The sequence below is a fragment of the Sabethes cyaneus genome, chromosome 2, assembly GCF_943734655.1.
Source record: "Sabethes cyaneus chromosome 2, idSabCyanKW18_F2, whole genome shotgun sequence".
In the NCBI taxonomy this organism is placed as follows: domain Eukaryota; kingdom Metazoa; phylum Arthropoda; class Insecta; order Diptera; family Culicidae; genus Sabethes; species Sabethes cyaneus.
In genome coordinates this window covers 108084392-108100890 of record NC_071354.1, presented here as the reverse complement: position 1 = coordinate 108100890, position 16499 = coordinate 108084392, and the positions used below count along the sequence as shown (strand labels likewise).

Sequence of the window (16499 nt, the reverse complement as noted above, 5' to 3'; positions counted from 1 at the left end):
CTATCTATTTCGAAATCGCTGAGGGTGCCGGGAGCAGCTGCTGGTGTTGGAATAAGTACAGTCTTTGCCGCCCGCAGAGTTACCGGCTATCACGCCGAAATAGGTCGCTAAAGCAGCTGTTGAGGACGAATAGACTGGGCGCACTGCCCAGCCCCTGTCGATAAGTGTGAGTCGCTGAGTAAATGCGATGAGTCGATCTTCGATCTTGATCGAGTGAAAAAGAGGAAACCCATGTAAACGTCAGAAATAAAAACAATCGAATTAAGTAGGCTGTTGAACGGCTAGTGAGTCTATAAAATATTTAGCGAGCTATTTAGTGCGGTTTATTAAATAATCAGTGGATAAAAACTTAATCTAGATAGATATTTATCAATTTGTAAATACTACACACGTAAGTTAAAACAGAAAATTGATTATTCTAGTTAAAACAATTCTAAATCTAAACAGGCTTACAAAAGACAAAATACAAAAGATTGGTTTCCGTAGTCGAACAAAGGATTACAAGATTGAACATTGTCACGATTAAAAAACCTATAAAACTGTAAGTAATCTATCTAAAATCTAAATATCTAAAATATCTTACTTGCTAAAACTTAAATGTAACAAACACTTACACACTATTTACAAAATTAAAATAGGCATTTATAGTGTCAATTATAAAAGGAGTGGATCCGTCTGCAAGAGGAATCGGATTGAATACTATAATTGTAAGTGGATTCTCAGTTGATTAAAAAGTGTTTAAAACTTATTCTAAATAAAAATATTACAGTTTTGATCAGCTTTAAAAGAGAGATTGCAAGGACTTATAAATTTTCAGTTCCGAACATTATCAAAAAATTATAACCTCAAAAGATGGAATCCGCCAAGGAATGTATGTTCTGCGATGCTCCGAATTTCGCATGCGACATGGTACAGTGTGATACATGTGAACTTTGGGCTCACTATTCCTGCGCTGGAGTGACGGAAGCGGTGAAGGATCACGACTGGAATTGTAGAAACTGCACTAAGGAGTTGCAAGTTCCGAAAGTGAAGAAACCGTCGGAGGATCGGTACAAGAATCGAACATGTCGTTGGAAGTTATGCTGAAAAACTTGGAGATAGAACAACGTGCTAAGGAAAGGCAGTTGGAAGAGGAAATGATCTTGCAGGAGAGAAAGATGGAATTAGAGAGAGCGTTGAAGGAAAAGCGGAGGCAGAAAGAAAAGGAACTTCGTGAAAAGCAGCTGGCACAAGAGCGGGAGATGAAGCAACGTCAGCTGAAGGAAGAGCGAAAGATGTACGAGGAACAACTGGCGGAAGAAGCGGCTTTTTTGGAGGAACGTAGGAAGATGCGGGAAGAGTTCCAGAAGGCGAAGAAAAACGTCGTCAGGCAGTATTCAAAAGAAGACGAAGCCTTTGGTGATGCGCGAAAAGAAGAAAAGGATATGCCTTTCGATAAGAAGGTGGAGTTCTGGTTGAATAAACAAGGAGAAAGTTCGAAGCCAGTTACAAGGAAAAGTTCAAGTGCAGGAGAAAAGTCGTCGAAGGCCGCAGCCAAGAAAGTGCGGCAAGAAGAAGATGAGAAGGAAGAAGTAGAAGTAGAAGACGAATACGACGAAGAAGAAAGCGAAGAAGATGAAGAAGGAGACGATGAAGAAGAAAGCGAAGATGAGGAATTACTACGTAATGTGCGTGTCGCCAAGCGAGATAGGACGGGGAAATGTCAGAGTAAGCGGATCGAAATGATAGAGCGAATGCACAAGCAGGGAAGTGTCCGACAGTCAACGAAATTGACAGCGGAGCATATAGCCGCTAGGCAGGCAATCTCGAAACAATTGCCTGTGTTTAAAGGCGAACCGGAAGTCTGGCCAATTTTTATTAGCAGCTGCGAGTTCACGACGGAGGCCTGCGGTTTTTCTAATCTCGACAACCTCAAACGGTTACAGGATTGTCTGCAGGGGAACGCACTAGAAGCTGTAAGAAGCAGGTTGGTTCTTCCGGATTCGGTCCCGGATGTCATCGAAGATCTTCGGCGTCTTTTTGGCAAGCCTGAAAAACTCCTAAAAACATTACTCGCTAAAGTTCGTAACTCGCAAGCTCCCAGAGCTGACCGGTTGGAAACATTTATCCAATTCGGGCTCACCGTGAAGCAACTGTGTGACCACTTGGAAGCTGCAAAGCTAAGGGAACACCTCCACAATCCAATGCTGGTCCAAGAGTTGATAGAGAAACTTCCTGCGAACTATAAGTTGGACTGGGTACGCTTTAAGAGAGGGAAAAAAGGCGCGCCTCTCCGAATGTTCACTAATTTTATGAACGACATCGTGTCCGACGTTTCGGAGGTATCGGAGTTCCCGGTTCTAGATTCAAAGGAGTCTCCATCGCCATCTTCGTTCAATAGAGTTCAACAAAAGAGGAAAGAGTTCGTCAATGTCCATAATACCGATCCCAACATAGTCGACGACTCTCCAGCAGCGAGGGGACCCAAACCGTGTTGGGTCTGCAAAAGAACCGACCATAAACTAAGGTTCTGTGACGACTTCAAACAGATGCAAGTGGCTGATCGATTGAAGGTGGTGGAACGAAATAAACTGTGTGCTCTCTGTATGAACAACCACGGGAAAAGTCGCTGCAATTTCAAAGTCCGATGCAACGTTGGAGGTTGCCAAGGCGAACATCATCCGTTGCTGCACCGCGTGGAAGAAGCTGTTCAGTTGTCCAAGGTGGAATGCAATGCGTATGGCCAAAAGCGACAGACCATAATTTTCCGAATGGTTCCAGTTACCGTTTACTTCGGAAATCGCGCGCTGGATACACTAGCTTTCCTCGATCAAGGCTCTTCCACCACACTCGTAGAGGAGTCGGTCGCAAAGCAGTTAGACGCCAAGGGCTTCGCTGAGCCGCTGGTGGTAACGTGGACCGGAAACGTTAAGCGGTACGAGAATACATCCCAGAGAATGGATCTAATGCTATCGGCTAAGGGATCGAAGCAAATGCTGTCATTGATGAATGTGCGCACTGTAGCGGAGTTGAAGCTGCCGAAACAAAGCCTGCAACGCCAAGAAATGGCCGCTCGCTATCCGCACCTTCGAAATGTGCCTGTGTCAAGCTACGATTACACCGAACCTGGAATAATCATACACACTTAAACGATTCGGTAAAATTTACCGAAATTTAAACAGCTGAACGTTCGGTAAAATTTTTTATTGCACCAAACATTACTAATGATCTGTAAACGTCGATTGGCACCATCGAAATTTTTACCGAACGTTCAGCTGTTTAGATTTCGGTAAAATTTTACCGAATTCGGTGCTTTTTGTTAAGTGTGTAGGCTTAGATAACCTACATGTATTCACTCCTCTTGAATCGCGCGTGGGTCAGTGCGGAGAGCCGATCGCAGTGCGGTCGAAACTGGGATGGATGGTATACGGACCAGAGCGCCACGCACCGACGGCTGAGACTCGTTTGAATTTCCACGCATTTGATCCGATCTCAAACGAAGGCCTTCACGATCTACTCCGTGAGCAGTACGTTTTAGACGACACCAATGCCGCTTCCGCAGGGCTGCTTGAGTCGACGGAGAATCAGCGAGCACGGAAAATCCTTCAAGCTACTACAGTAAAAGTAGGTGACCGATTTGAAACGGGACTGCTGTGGCGTGACGACGTGCGACGATTTCCTGATAGTTATCCCATGGCCGTTCGGAGAATGAAAGCGTTAGAGAAGAAGCTAGATAAAGATCCAGAACTACACCGAAATGTGCATCAGCAAATACGTGATTACGTTATCAAGGGCTACGCGCATAAAGCGACGGCTGAGGAGCTAGCGGAACCGAATCGAGCGAAGGTATGGTATCTTCCGCTGAACGTTGTGCTAAATCCACGAAAACCGGGGAAGGTACGTCTAGTTTGGGACGCGGCGTCAACCGTGAACGGAGTGTCGCTGAACAGTGAGCTGTTGTCAGGACCTGATATGCTGCAATCTCTCCCAACGGTGATCAATCGTTTTCGAGAACGACGCATTGCTTTCGGCGGCGATATACAGGAGATGTATCACCAGATTCGAATCCGATCCGAAGACAAGCCGGCCCAGAGGTTCCTCTTTCGTGCGTGCCCAACTGACGAGCCCGAGGTGTACGTAATGGACGTCGCTACTTTCGGGTCTACCTGCTCTCCGTGTTCAGCTCAATTCATCAAGAACCTGAACGCGTCTGAGTTTGCGGAGGAGTTTCCTGAAGCTGCGGCGGCGGTAGTAAACAATCACTACGTAGATGATTACTACGACAGCGCTGACTCTGTGGAGCAGGCTACCAAGATGGCCAGGGATGTAAAATACATCCACTCTCGCGGCGGGTTCTACATTAGGAATTGGGTATCAAACTCGCCGGAGTTCCTGCAAAACATTGGTGAGTCGTCTCAAAAACCCATTCACTTCAATCGGGATAAAGATACGATGGTCGAACGTGTGCTGGGGATTATTTGGGATCCAACTGAAGACGTTTTTCGCTTTTCTACCGCCGTGCGGGATGAATATCAGCCTGTAATCCAGGGAATCGAAAGGCCAACGAAGCGTATAGTATTGAGCTGCGTGATGTCCATGTTCGATCCGCAAGGTCTTCTTTCGCCATTCACTATGTTCGGAAGCAGGCTTGTTATTTCCTCACTCATTGTGCGAAAAGTGCAACTTTTTTTGTTCAACACAATGAGCAGAACTGCTTTCAGAAATGAGAAATAAATCCACACAATGAGAAACAAACTAAACACAATGAGAAAAACTGACGCACAGAAAAACTTCTTAATGCGCTCTTTAAATGAGCAACTTTCGGTTTTGCTCCCGGTCCTCTCGGTAGCTACAGCAGTAAACGTGGAAACAAAACAACCGGTGCGCGAACAGCAACTATAGACTCAGAGGCGTCAAGACAATCAAAAGTCGTTAAATTTTGAATCTTAGCGGAGAATTGCCTTTGTTTATAATGGGACTTCCCTGTTGGTGCGCGTCAAGAAGCAAATGTATGGGAATTCAAATGTTGCCATATCTAAATAACATTTTCCGCACTGTTGCCGTTGTGACATGCCTAACCATATGATGCAGTTGCGTTCACGAGCAGCCAAACTCAACTGAATATACTAAATGTAAGAATCATGATTCAACTGCATTTATGGATTAATATTTTTCTGATGGCAATGACCGCTACTGACAATCGTCGTTTTTTCTCAACGCACTACCCATGTTAAAACTACCCGTAGTTGTCATACGTCAGCACATCGCATCAACGTGTTCAAAGTGTATTAACATTCTCCTCAATGAGTAGCACAGTGTGCGGTTGCTCATACAACTGCGTTCAGTAAGAAAGAGCACAGTTAAAATGAAACGGAGCAGAATAAATCGCGTTGAAGACTGAGCACAGTTTGAATTTTTCTCTTCTCTTTTTTTCTTCTGAGGAGGTGCCATCCCTGTTCGGAAGGATGCTGATTCAGGATTTGTGGAGGACTGGTTGCGATTGGGACGATCCAGTGGACGATACGTCATTTGAAAAATGGATGCGATGGACGAAAGTACTACCTCAAATTGCCGCAATCAAGGTGCCACGTAGTTACTTCGGGGATGCCAAGTTCGACGACATCGAGAACGTTCAGCTCCACATCCTAACGGACGCAAGCAAGGGAGCCTACGGTTGTGTCGCCTACCTTCGAGCGAGAGTGAACGGTGAAGTAAGGTGTGTTCTAGTGGCAAGCCGGGTGAAAGTAGCACCCCTGAAACCGACCTCCGTTCCGCGACTGGAGTTGCAAGCAGCTGTTCTGGGTGCGAGACTGGCAGCAGTGGTGCGGAAGAATCATTCCTTCAACATAAGTCGACAGTTCTTCTGGACGGACTCGACCACTGTGCTTTCATGGATCAAGTCGGATCAGCGGCGTTATAAAGAGTACGTCGGTCTGCGCATCGGGGAGATCCTGACCTTTAGTAGGCTTCCGGAGTGGCATTGGATCCCCACAAAGTTAAACGTGGCGGATCAACTAACAAAATGGACACGAGATCCAGAAATGAGCTCCGCCGACATCTGGTTTAACGGCCCGGAGTTCATGTACAACGCAGAAGAAGACTGGCCGAAGCAGAAAATACCGCAAGCGTCAACGAAGGAAGAGTTGCGGGCGCATCTTCTAATTCACGATGTGGCACTCCCAGCTGCCGTGATTGATATCCAGCGAGTGTCAAAATGGACGGTGTTAGTTCGTACGGTAGCGACAGTATTCCGTTTTCTATCAAACTGTAGAAGAAAGGTGAAGGGATTGCCGCTAGAGACGTTGAGAGCCACACCGGGGCAGGCGAAGATGTTGAAGGCGGAAACGTATCCAGTTGTGAGAGTTTCGTTGCAGCAGTGTGAGTTCGAGAAAGCGGAACGAATACTGATGAAGATGGCGCAGGCCGAGGCGTACGGTGCAGAAATAAAGATTCTCCTGAAGAATAGGGAACTACCAGCAGACAAATGGCTACAGGTCGAAAAATCTAGCTTGCTGTACAAGCTAACTCCGCTTATCGACGACCAAGGAATCATTCGCTCAGAAGGTCGTTCGGAACGAGCCGAGTTTCTGCTGTTCGATCTTCGTTTCCCTATCATCCTGCCGAGGGAACATGGTGTTACGGCGAAAATAGTGCAGCATTTCCACGAAAGATTCGGACATGGCTACCGTGAAACGGTGAAAATAGAGCTTCGTCAACGCTTCCTGATCCCGAAAGTCGGCGCAATTATCGCAGATGCTGCGAGATCGTGCATATGGTGCAAGGTGAACCGAAATCGACCGCAGATTCCTAGGATGGCTTCCTTACCAGTTCAACGGTTGACCCCCCACCTGCGTCCTTTCAGCTACGTTGGTGTCGATTATCTCGGCCCTTTTACGGTATTGTCAGGTCGACGCAGCGATAAACGGTGGATCGTCATCTTCACGTGCTTTGTAGTTCGGGCTATTCATCTGGAGGTCGCTCATTCGTTGACGACGCAATCCTGTCTCATGGCCATCCGTCGTTTCATTAGCTATCGTGGTCCTCCCTTGGAGCTCTTTTCTGATAACGGGACGAACTTTAAGGGAGCTAGCAAGGAGATAGCGGCCAAGATTCGGGATATCGACGAAGAGTGTGCAAATGAATTGACGTCAGCACGTACAAAGTGGTCGTTCAACCCTCCAGCCACCCCTCATATGGGCGGGGTCTGGGAGAGGCTTGTCCGGTCCGTAAAAGATGTACTAGTGGCATTGGATGATGGCAGACGATTGACGGATGAAATTCTGCTGACGTCAATCGCAGAAGCAGAAGATATCGTCAACTCGAGACCTCTTGTCTACGCATCGCAGGAATCGGATGAAGCTGAAGCGCTCACGCCGAATGAACCGTGGCAAGGAGCTCCACCTGTGAACCCGGCGGGAGCACTGAGGGACTCGTATCGTCGATCGCAACAGTTAACGGAAGATATGTGGCGACGATGGATCCGTGAATATGTTCCGTCAGTCAACCAACGTTCTAAATGGTTCGCCGAGGCAAGGAAACTAAAGGCAGGCGATCTTGTATATGTGGTAGAAGGTGGAAAAAGGAAGTGCTGGGTGCGTGGCGTTGTCGAAGAGCCAATCATATCCAGTGACGGGAGAGTTCGACAGGCATGGATTCGAACAACAAGTGGTATCAGCAAACGAGCTACAGCGAACCTAGCAGTGCTGGAAATTCGAGATGGTGACGCTGAGTCGGAAGTCGCTTCCGGTACAGGATCACGGGCAGGGGTATGTTGAGGACGAATAGACTGGGCGCACTGCCTAGCCCCTGTCGATAAGTGTGAGTCGCTGAGTAAATGCGATGAGTCGATCTTCGATCTTGATCGAGTGAAAAAGAGGAAACCCATGTAAACGTCAGAAATAAAAACAATCGAATTAAGTAGGCTGTTGAACGGCTAGTGAGTCTATAAAATATTTAGCGAGCTATTTAGTGCGGTTTATTAAATAATCAGTGGATAAAAACTTAATCTAGATAGATATTTATCAATTTGTAAGTACTACACACGTAAGTTAAAACAGAAAATTGATTATTCTAGTTAAAACAATTCTAAATCTAAACAGGCTTACAAAAGACAAAATACAAAAGATTGGTTTCCGTAGTCGAACAAAGGATTACAAGATTGAACATTGTCACGATTAAAAAACCTATAAAACTGTAAGTAATCTATCTAAAATCTAAATATCTAAAATATCTTACTTGCTAAAACTTAAATGTAACAAACACTTACACACTATTTACAAAATTAAAATAGGCATTTATAGTGTCAATTATAAAAGGAGTGGATCCGTCTGCAAGAGGAATCGGATTGAATACTATAATTGTAAGTGGATTCTCAGTTGATTAAAAAGTGTTTAAAACTTATTCTAAATAAAAATATTACAGTTTTGATCAGCTTTAAAAGAGAGATTGCAAGGACTTATAAATTTTCAGTTCCGAACAGCAGCAGTTATTTTCATTTGGGATATTTTCGTGCTCATGTTTACCATCGAGAAGTTGCCGAATGTCTGCCCCAGTCAGTTTATCGGGTTGCGGTTAAATGAAAGTACGATCCAGCGCTCAATTGTGGAAAGTTTCACCAATTCCCTAATGCTGGAAAAAAACAACAGCGCATGAAGTTAGCGATAGTCCACATTATTTTGTCGTATATTTGAAATTATGTTTCAGCCGAGGGGCAAGACACTGTCGAAAATATATTACTTTTCCCTATTGAAATATTTTTCCAACCTTAATATATTGACCTTTCCCACCCATAATATAACCGAAAGCCCTATAAAGTTACATTTATTTATACATTTATAGGGTTTTAATAGAGCCTAATATATTAATATTATGATAATATTATGAAGTGTCTTGCCCCTCGGTTTCAGCTAACCGGTAAAAATCTGCTGCAAATTGTGATGCAGGACGTTATCGACTCGACAACTGAAAGCACTTGCAGTTTGTCCGCATCCATTCGGGACTCAATCCGTTTCGAATAGACTTATAAAATAGACTTTTATACGAGGGGCAAGACACTGTTGAAAATATATTACTTTTCCCTATGGAAATATTTTTTCAACCTTAATATATTGACCCTTCCCACCCATAATATAACCTAAAGCCCTATAAAGTTACATTTATTTATACATTTATAGGGCTTTAATGGGGCGTAATATATTAATATATGATAAATATTATGAAGTATCTTCCCAAGGAACAAAACGGCAGCACCTAAACAAGCAGGTGTGGAATAAGAGTTGTTTGATAGCATTCGGTGCTGAATAAGCGAATTTGCTGAATTGTCTTGTTTAGACGTCATAACCTATATTTTTTCTAGCTTCTAATCAACATCTATACGTTGTTATATAAATGCGGAATAAGAGTCGAATAAACGTTATGCAAACGTATCGGCAGTACGGCTAACAGCAGGTGTGGAATAATGGTCGCTTAAAAGCTACCATGAAAATGCATGTCGAATAGACGTTGTGCAAACGTGCCAGTCAAGGGCAATTGTGGAGTAAAAGTGGAATAAGAGTGGAATGAGCATTGCGCAAACGTAACAGCAGCATTACGGAGATCAAATGTGGAATAATAGTGGAATAAGTGTGGAATGAGCGTTGCGCAAATGTATCAGCAGCATTGCTGAGAGCAAGTGCAGAATAAAAGTGGAATAACAGTGGAATAAATGTTGTACAAACGAATTTGCAGCATTGCTGAAAGCAAGTGTGGAATAACAGTGGAATAAATGTTGCGCAGCATTACTGCGAGAAGGTGTGGAATAAAAGTGGAATAAGTGTGGAATGAGCGTTGCGCAAACTTATCAGCAGCATTGCTGAGAGCGAGTGTGGAATAAGAGTGGAATGAAAGTTGCCCAAATGCATCAGCTGCATTGCTAAGAGGAATTGTGGAATATGTGTCGAATAATCGTCGTACAAACGTATCAGTAGCACCACCAAGAGCAGGTGTGGAATAAAAGGTGCTTGATGGCAGCCAATAACACCAATAACTTGAATGACACTTTATACTTTACACTTTATAATTTATGCTTTAAATTTATGTTAGGTACACTTTATTTTTATTTTATTTTTTTTTTTGGTACATTAAGAATAGAAAACATTTGCATAACCACTTTTAGCCGCCGCAAATCTTTGCTGGTCGTGGAAATCCTTTTAAGTGTTGTCTGTACGGTGTGTATCTTTTCCCTCGGCGTATCGTTGTCCCTCGTCGTACCGAAATTTAACTTTAACAAACTTATATCCAAAGGCAGCCGGCTGCTTAACGCTTTACGAGTTACTCACAATGGATTTGCTCAGTGAGATGAATTCCGTCGGGCTAAAGCCGCCAGAATTGTTATGATCGGGTGGCATAGTGGCGATACCACCACTGCTCCCGCTGCCGGTGCGCGAAAACACCACTGCTTCTCGTGCCATCCGCTGCTCTTTTTTGTTTTCTGGAAGCTCAGGACTATCTGCGTAAACTCATGACGGGGTGACAAAAGTACTCCTTCTCTGCGGTACTAACACGAATCACTCCTGCTGCTAACCTGAGAGAGATTCGCGAAGAGGAAAAATTCTAACGTCAAATGCAGCCAGTACGATCTGTCAAATGCAGCCAGTCGTTATCGTTGTCCCACAATGGAAAAGTATTGTTAATTCTCATAAGTTTTCTGCCGGTGTTTTTGTGAAAAACACATTCGGAATTGAATTAGTCTTGTTTGTCTCAATTGTAAATTAACATTTTTGCAAAAACTGAAATGCCCGTGTGACAATTAACACCAAAATATGTTATTATAAAATGCACACTTCACACGTCCAATGAGATGTTCACGCACAAGTTTCATTTATTTGCCCGAAAATGAAAGCAAACGTAATAGGAAGAAGAAGAACAGCCAAAGCATAAGAAAAAGAAGACCGTCTCCGCGACTCTCTCTCAGCTGCTAACTAATCACTGCTGCTGCTAGTCACATCACTGCTAACTAAATGAACAATCGCTAACCGAACATTCTGGATTTCTAGTTTCCAGTTAATTTTATTCAGTAGCACCGCTTACCGTCGTCAATATTCAAAAGAAAAAAGTCCTCTGCGTTGCGACTGTGTTATGTTTCTGGTGGTACAAGCGAAATGCTTTATTATTTTAGTACAAATAGTTTATTAAATGTTTAACATGTGCGGAATAAATACTTCTAAAGTAATCTTGTACAGCAGATGCCAAACATGATTTAAGAAACTACTCTTCAGCGCTTAAATGTATTTTAGCCCATTTTTGTTCCACACTTGACAAACTTAAGCTGGTAAATCTACATCGGCTGAAAACTCGGCGCCTGTCATATGTCAGATTATCTCAGATGTGTTCGTTGACGGCTTCCGACCGATAGGATGTAAGTTCGAACCCGGGTGAATAAAAAAAGTATTTGGCAGGCTTGATCAATTTAGAGTCAACCAATGATTTTCTACTAAAGTCTCTTATTAAATTATAATATATGCATACAAAAATGGCCATGAAAATAGCGAAACCCACAAAATAAAAAAAAAATACTTCCTGCATATTTTTTTCTTTTTGCTTGTCTAAAAGTTGAACTGCTGTGGAATAAACGTAGCTTCAGTGTCATCAGCAGAAGTTTAATAAACATATCTATACGTACTGAATAAACATTTTACTATACGTTGCTTAACAGTCATACAAACGCATCTTCCACGCCCATATTCAGCACTGTGCTGCTTAAATTCTCCAAAACCAACTGTATAAGCATTGAACAGAGGTGTTTAGACATACTTGAAAAGCAGCTATACAGCATGTGCTGAATAAAAGCTGTCGGGTAAACGTTTAATAAGCAAAAATTGTTCCTTGGGTTCCCCCTCGCTTTTATATAATCAGCAGCCACGTCTGCAGCTGACTACGTAGTATTTCCGCGCCATTTTTCGCAAGAAGAATCTTCAAGTGTGTTTAACCTACCAACGCTGTATGATTGTTATTGATCTGCACAAGTTAAATGTAAACAAGTTTGACATTTGTAGTACAGTACATAGCAAAACAGAACATAACCTGTAAATAACCAGCGATGCCAGCGCCAATACTTGTCTATGGACTATGAGGTCTGTTTTTCCACCGCAGTAAACCTAGTATGTGCTATAGTATCGATCTGAAAATAAATGGGCAGAAAGATAGGCCAAGAAATGCTATGGATCCCCGGTTTCCCACTTAGTATAGAGATTACTGACATTTATCTCACGTACACTCCGCCGCATTCGAATATACGCGTTTTTTTTCATCATAAATTTTTTTCTTAAGCGAAATTTATTTCCTGATGCCAACAAACCACCAACACAGTCACACATAAGCAATACTTATTTTTCACATTGTAGATTTAGTCACGGAAAAATGTCGACCAACATTTGAAAAGGACGGATAAGCCAAACGTCAAACATACCGAGCAAGAGTTATTGTTTGCTAGAGCAGCATAGGAAAATGAACTCTCACTCGTTCTGTTTGACAGTTGGCTTATCCGCCCTTTTCAAATGTTGGTCGACAAATAGTATCGTGACGGGGGTCATGGACACCCCTTGCATTCGCGACTATACGAAGTTGCTGATAAATAAATATTAGAGTGACTATATACAGAGTGGCGACAATGTCAAAATTGGAATGATAATTATCTGTCAGTGTCATTCCAATCGAGCAGACGACCTATCCAACGCGTATGCAGGAAAGAGAAAGAAAAACCTTGGAAAACCCGCATTGCATACATTTGGGATGACTTGTCGCCACTCTGTATATAGTCACTCTAATAAATATTTGTTTGGTTTTTATGTGAGAAAAGAGAAGAGGGAAGTATTTTTGCTTTGGCATCATTCATACAATGCCGAAGGCCGAACTGTCGGCATGGGATTTCGTATAAGTGTGAAAAGCCTTAAAAATCTTTTTCAGCTTTGTTCGCGAATGCGACCAAGGGGTTTCCAGTAAGGCGTATCAGTGTGTAGTAATCAGAGATTACTTTTGTAATCATTTACGAATTAATTGATTTGATTTGAAATTGATTACCTACAATGGTAATTAGTAAATTAATCAATCATAATCTTAAGTAATCATTGGTAATCATGATTAATTTTTAGTAATCACAAGAGATTGATTACAAGAGTAATCATTAAAGTAATCAAAAGTAACTTTTTTCAAAGGTGTGTAGTAATGATTGCTGTTGGAAACCCCTTGAATGCGACTATAGCTGGAATCTGGAATCACACCGACCGTCAGCGAACATCAACGGCATCGTATCGTATAACGGACCGTCAGTGTTCGTCGCATGCATTTTCAATAAGCTCATTCACACGAGTGCCTTGACGTTACGTGATGTGACGTTCCGGACGCGTGTGAATGAGCACCAGGCGTATGAAACTGAAGGGTAAAGATGCGGCTAACATCTTTTTACGCTTCCTACACGTCCGACACAAAAAGAAAAAAAGAAAAAAAGTAACTTTGTTCGAGCGCTTACCAATACACATTTATCCGAGGCTGAAGTTAGAGCGGGCTACTCACAAATACATTTGGTCCGAGGAGGGCTTTTGCTACACACACATGCAAGACATCTGTTGGGCACACATTGCATATTTTCCTATTCAATGCAGCAAAAACGTGCTGGATAAAATTATCATTTTTCTAAAGTTATTTATCATTTTAAAGCAACTAATAGTCAAAGTAACCGACAAATGTTCCCTGAAAAATATGCTGACTTTTGTTAACTAATAGTTAACTAATAGTCAAAGTAACCGACAAATGTTCTCTGAAAAATATGCTGACTTTTGTTAACTAGGATTTCGGTGAATTCGCGTTAAATCGGTGTCCCAAATATACTGTTTTTTGTAGCAATATGCGGCATAAACCAAGTTGAAAGTAACGGAATATAAAATTGGTTTTAGCATAATAAATTGCTTTCTTAGCCGAAAGCAACTGCTGGCTATTGATATTTGTTTAATTTTATCCCGCTAACTTAGGTCATAGTTACATTTTTGATCATAGCTACCGCGTCTTAGCTTATTTGTTGAAAATATTTTTTTTATTTAATAAACAGATACAGCCTGAATTCGTTAATTGGGCCACGACTGCACTCCAGCTGATTCGCTAATTGGGTCGAGTGACAGTTGTTAGAAATTTCTAAACTCGAAAATTCCATACAATTTTGACATTCAAGTTGTCACATAGCCCAATTAGCGAGCACCCAATTAACGAACCGCCCAATTAACGAACCACCAATTAACGAAACTTTGCTGTATATTACCTTGCCATATGTATGAAGCAATTTGTAATTTCTGTTTTACATGACGAAAATAAATCATTTAAAAAATTTTGCTCTTCCCAGCCCGTGTGTTTTATATGGAGCTGTCACTTTTGCTTGCCCAACAGATCTCCAATACAAATGCACTCTGCAAACACCCTATGGGCTAGATGAGATGGTGGCTACACGAAAAATGTATGGGAATGACATTTGTGACAGTGGGGTGATGAGCACATGAAGTATTCCACCACGCACACATATAAAGATTTTTTGACATTAGCTGTGGACCTCGCTGAAGCTTTTTGCAGTAGGAATACAGTGGGCCACCGTTCGTTTGAACGATTCCTCATGCGAACTAACGGGGTTACTATTTATGTTATTTAAAAGATTAGATGAAGATAGAATTAACAAAAGGGCGAATGTCGCAAGCGTAAACAAACCGAGTGAGGGTTGATTTTCCTATGCTGGCCGAGCAAAAAATAACTCTCACCCGTTTTGTTTACATTTGCGACATTCGCCCTTTTGTTAATTCTATCTAGAGATCGAGAAAATAAAATACTCCGGAGAAAACGGTAGGGTCCCAAATTTATGCATGCACAAATATCTGTATTCATGGCCAGAGATGCTAGAAGTGAAGACATGTCTTCATTTTGAAGACATTTTTGTTACAAAAAAGTGAAATGTCTTCGCTTGAAGACATATGAAGACGGTGAAGACATGTCTTCACCTATACGGGGTGAAGTGGCTGTCAAATTAATACATTTTCGATGTCCCACGCATAGGACTAAAATGTTAATTTTGACAGGAACCAAAAAATTTGCTGGGAATTCCCCTTTACCGAGGACCATTTGAAAGTTGCTCTCTTCACTCCTACATGAGAAAGAGATAGCAACCAGAGCTGCCACAAATACAGATATTTGTCCATGCATAAATTTGGGACCCATCAATTATTTCAGTTGCTGTGATTTCTGGCTCTACTAAGGTTCCTGAATTTTAAAGTACTCCATAAACTGTTTATGTTATTTGAAAGATTAGATCAAGAAAATAAAATACTCCGGAGAAAACGGTAGGGTTCCAAATTTATGCATGCACAAATATCTGTATTTATGGCAGCTCTGATAGCAACACACCATGCCCTTGGTCTTCACGGTCTTCACCATGCAATTTAAATGGGCGGAAAGCCGAAGGAAGACAAATGAAGACATTTTTCCTTGATTCGTGAAGACTTTTCAAAAAATCACCTGGCATCCCTGTTCTTGGCAGCTCTGAACACAAACGCTAACGTTTACCTTCTGATGGCTGGCTTCAATCTCAATGTAAACAAACATCCTGTTACTGTGATGTACTGTGTGGTCGCGAAAGTTATACATTCTTTTCAATCGCGTTTTCTCTTGATATTAAATATCATTTAATAATAGACTTAATAAAATGCCGAAAGAAGATAATAGCAATATTTTAAAGTTTGTGCCTCTAAAATCTTTTGTGCATTCTAATTTTTGGTACAAATTGGCAGATGTTAAATTGCATATAGATAAACTCAGTGATTCTCCGAAAGTAATTCGAGCGTCCATTAGCAGTGATTCAAGCTCCCGAGTTGTTATTGAGGTTGACTATACGGCCTTTAATGCGTAAGTAAGATTAAAACTGCAGCATAATTGATTCGGTTCAGTAACAAGTTTGTTCATATCCAGTGCCCACCTATACCGAATATGTACCTGCATTATTTTAGTGATCTGAAAGATTTTTCGAAATATTCGTCATTTTTCAATTTCATAATATAGGTACAGTCATAATCATTCGTTTTAGAATTGCCTATCCATAAACCGCTGGCCTCCTAGTTGGCCTCTATGTACGACGCTGGTCTAACAAGCCAGTCGTACCTATATTCGAACCTTCTAGGTATTCATATATTCTAACAGTCGATTACGAAGACTGTAGATTCATGATTCCTACTAGAGGGACGATTTTCGAAAACCGAATGTAGCATCTAAGTTTTGCTTTTTACTTATTCATAATTTTGTCTTATTTCAGTGCAACAAACACTAGCAGCTCATTCTCAAACATAGGCTGCGATGGAATCTTACTAAATAAAAACACAATAGAAGAATTTAGAAATACCGATAAAAATAAGCTGGTTAAACAAATTAGCAGTGAATACTATCGTGATCTATTATTAAAAGAAAAACTTCATTGCAGTTCGCAGTTCATGCTATTCATGATATTCTCCTTTTCGGTA

The 16499-nt window shown here is 41.8% G+C and overlaps 2 protein-coding genes across 2 annotated transcripts in view; both read left to right on the top strand.

The window, feature by feature from the left end:
* The first annotated feature begins 3399 nt into the window (after positions 1–3399).
* LOC128735839 (uncharacterized) lies at positions 3400–8996 on the top strand. The gene is made up of 3 exons (XM_053830322.1): positions 3400–4518; positions 5424–7745; positions 8886–8996. Exons 1-3 carry the CDS (start codon positions 3400–3402, stop codon positions 8994–8996), a joined length of 3552 nt encoding a protein of 1183 aa, XP_053686297.1.
* Positions 8997–15611: 6615 nt separating this feature from the next.
* The window catches only part of LOC128736966 (ubiquitin-like modifier-activating enzyme ATG7), a 63590-nt gene continuing 62702 nt past the window's right edge, over positions 15612–16499 (top strand). Inside the window, exons 1-2 of the mRNA XM_053831487.1 lie at positions 15612–15891; positions 16295–16496. Of these exons, the coding sequence (XP_053687462.1) occupies positions 15692–15891; positions 16295–16496 (402 nt within the window). The 5' untranslated portion in view covers positions 15612–15691. The remainder of the gene's footprint in view (positions 15892–16294; positions 16497–16499) is intronic.

Coding starts and splice junctions, on each gene's coding strand:
- LOC128735839 (XM_053830322.1), top strand. CDS start 3,400: ATGGTATACGGACCAGAGCGCCACGCACCGACGGCTGAGACTCGTTTG. Junction 4,519..5,423: donor TGCGGGATGAATATCAGCCT/GTAATCCAGGGA, acceptor TCTTCTGAGGAG/GTGCCATCCCTGTTCGGAAG. Junction 7,746..8,885: donor GTACAGGATCACGGGCAGGG/GTATGTTGAGGA, acceptor CCTCGGTTTCAG/CTAACCGGTAAAAATCTGCT.